This window comes from Emiliania huxleyi (genome assembly GCF_000372725.1).
Source record: "Emiliania huxleyi CCMP1516 unplaced genomic scaffold EMIHUscaffold_2417, whole genome shotgun sequence".
In the NCBI taxonomy this organism is placed as follows: domain Eukaryota; phylum Haptophyta; order Isochrysidales; family Noelaerhabdaceae; genus Emiliania; species Emiliania huxleyi.
The window spans coordinates 1-2,626 of NW_005200235.1; the positions used below are offsets into that span (position 1 = coordinate 1).

The following is a 2,626-nucleotide window of genomic DNA, read 5'->3' on the forward strand; positions in this document are numbered from 1 at the left end:
AGCTGCTGGGCGCCGCATCGTGTACTACCGACCCACGCCAAGGCGCGGGGCGGTGGTGCTCGCCGGCGCTCGCGGTGCTTCGGTGCTCGAGCGCGCTCAACATTGTGGTCGTTCAGGGCGGCTCGCACAGCGCCCGCAGACACACACACACACACACACACACACACACACACACACACACACACACACACACACACACACACACACACACACACACACACACACACACACACACACACACACACACACACACACACACACACAAGGGCGAGGACACGCGCAGGGGCCGCACCTCTAGCGAAGCCCACAGAGTGGGAGACTCCTATCACCGCCCTGCCACCCACGTGAGCCTTTTGGCCGCCTCTGTCAGTGTGCCCGTGGTAGTGAGAGACTGCTGGTGAGAAGCCGGAGGAAGGTCGCTAGTCGAGAGAGATCGCCAGTGGAATAGGGAGTCCACCGTGCTGCGAGCCTGTCGCTGTCCCTTGTCAGGAGCAGGAGAACTAGGAGAGCGCAACCAGTAGGAGGCCCGCGCCTGCCCCCGTGCCGCCGGGTGCAACCTGTCCTATACGAGAGAGGAATCCCTGGGACCCTGTCGTGTGGGTGAACCCTGCCCAGCCCCCCTCCGTGTCGCGATGCGCTCCCCGCTCCCGTTCCCCTGTGTCCCTGATCGTCCTTCCAAGATCCTGCTCGTGCAGGTGGGGACCCTGTCCCTCTCCCACCCCTCGTTTGGCGTGCCCGTTTTATTTATTTATTTATTCACGTCCTCCCATCCCTCCCTTGGGTTGTCCGTTTTCTTTCTTTCTTGTTTCTCTCACATCTAAAAGAAAAAGCAAGGCCGTCTGTCTCTCTCTCTCTTCTCTCTCTCTCTCTCTCTCTCTCTCTCTCTCTCTCTCTCTCTCTCTCTCTCTCTCTCTCTCTCTCTCTCTCTCTCTCTCTCTCTCTCTCTCTCTCGCTCTCGCTCTCGCTCTCTCTCTCTCCTCCCTCTCTCTCTCCTCCAACTCTCTCTCTAATCTCTCTCTCTCTCACACAGGACACACACAACGTGGTGAGTGTTAGAGTTGTTTGGTATTGGCGGCGTGTCGCAATCACCCGCCCGCCGTCCCGGCGGTCCCGCAGCTCGCGCACATCTCCCTCTTAACCCACCTGTAACATCACATAAAAGTATTGCTAAAAATCTCTCTCTCTCTCTCTCTCTTGCAATCTCTCTCTCTCTCTCTCGCTCGCTCGCTTGCTCTCTCTGTTGGTGTTGCGCCTTTTTAGTTGCTTGCTCAAATCACAAATGGCGTCCACAAGGTGTGCAACACACTCTCTCACATGACAAGCGATCCCACGACAGCGATACTAAAAGAAATCGCTTTCCGCTCCCCACCTCTCCGGTCACTCATCATCGGCTGAGACCTCTCAGGCCTGTCCGCCTACCCCCGCGCTTTCGCTGCAGGCGTGGGCCGAGCAGATGCTCGAAAGTGGATCGCTGTGTGGTACGTTAGTTCCGCCACTGAAAAAGAAATCCAAAATATCGCCGGTGTGGGGGTGCGGCGGCGCGAGCGAGCGCGATGCCAGTCTCGACCTTAGGGCGATCTGTCCTCACCGTGGGCTGCTCCGCGGTCTACATGTACCACGTCTATTCGAACATGCCTGAGGAGCGGCAGGCGGCGATCCAGGAGGCTGGCTGGAAAACTGTCGGCTCATTCACCGACGACCCTTACGGCAGCACCGAGCGCCTCGTGAAACGGGTCGGGGGAGGGCTTGGCCAGCAGGAGGCCTCGCTTATCTTTGCCTGTGTCTGCTGCAAGATCCTCGCCGTGATCTTCCGTCGGAAGCACGAGCGCTCTCTGGCGGCGGAAGAACAGCCCGCAGAGGAAGAGGAGGCCGAAAAGCCAGCGGCCGGCAGGCGGCCAAAGAAGGGGAAGGCGAAGGATGCGAAGAGCTCCTAGGGCCTCGACCAGCCCGTACATGTGTAATCCTCTCTTTGCACCCACCACCTTTCGTGAGATGTCGCGAAAGACGGGGTTGGCGGGGCCTATTTTGACGGCGTTTGCTGGGCGTTTGAGCTCTGTCCTCTCCGTGTAGACTATAGCTCTCATCACAACACAGCGTACACACCTCACAAAAAGGCGAGACCCCGGTTTCACATTGATTGAGCTTGCTGTCCCTGACCTCATAAGGATGTGTGGTGCTGTTTTTGCCGGAGGACGCCCCTAGCCATGGCCGGAGCCCTTTTTTGCTGCCCCTCTTTGCTCCCTTTTCCCTCGCCGCGCAAGCCCCTTTTGAAAACTTTTATTTTGTTATATTAAACCCTTTTTCGTCACAACCGCACAAATCTAGCGGTTGATCAATGATAAGACACAAGAATTTTCCAACGAAACTCTCTCTCGCACAACACTAGGCACGGGACTGGCGCGCACTGGCACACTAACACAGAAACAAGAAACTCAGAGTCGAATACACACCTCCCTTCCCGTCCCGCCGAGCACTGTGCACGGCGGCTCCGCGCAAAAGGCGGACCGATTCGTGTTGAAGTTGCAGCGGCCCTCCCCCAAGTTGGTAGCCCAAACGCCTTGCGCGCGAAGCGACCGAAGAAGGCACGCGGCCCGCACTCTCCGCCCGCTGCCGGGATCTCGGCGTA

At 58.1% G+C, this 2,626-nt stretch overlaps 1 protein-coding gene across 1 annotated transcript; it reads left to right on the forward strand.

Moving 5' to 3' along the window:
* Positions 1 to 1,553: 1,553 nt before the first annotated feature.
* Positions 1,554 to 1,934, forward strand: EMIHUDRAFT_254490 (hypothetical protein; the record flags this gene model as incomplete). The annotated part of the gene is made up of 1 exon (XM_005778609.1): positions 1,554 to 1,934. One exon carries the CDS (start codon positions 1,554 to 1,556, stop codon positions 1,932 to 1,934), a length of 381 nt encoding a protein of 126 aa, XP_005778666.1.
* Positions 1,935 to 2,626: the final 692 nt, after the last annotated feature.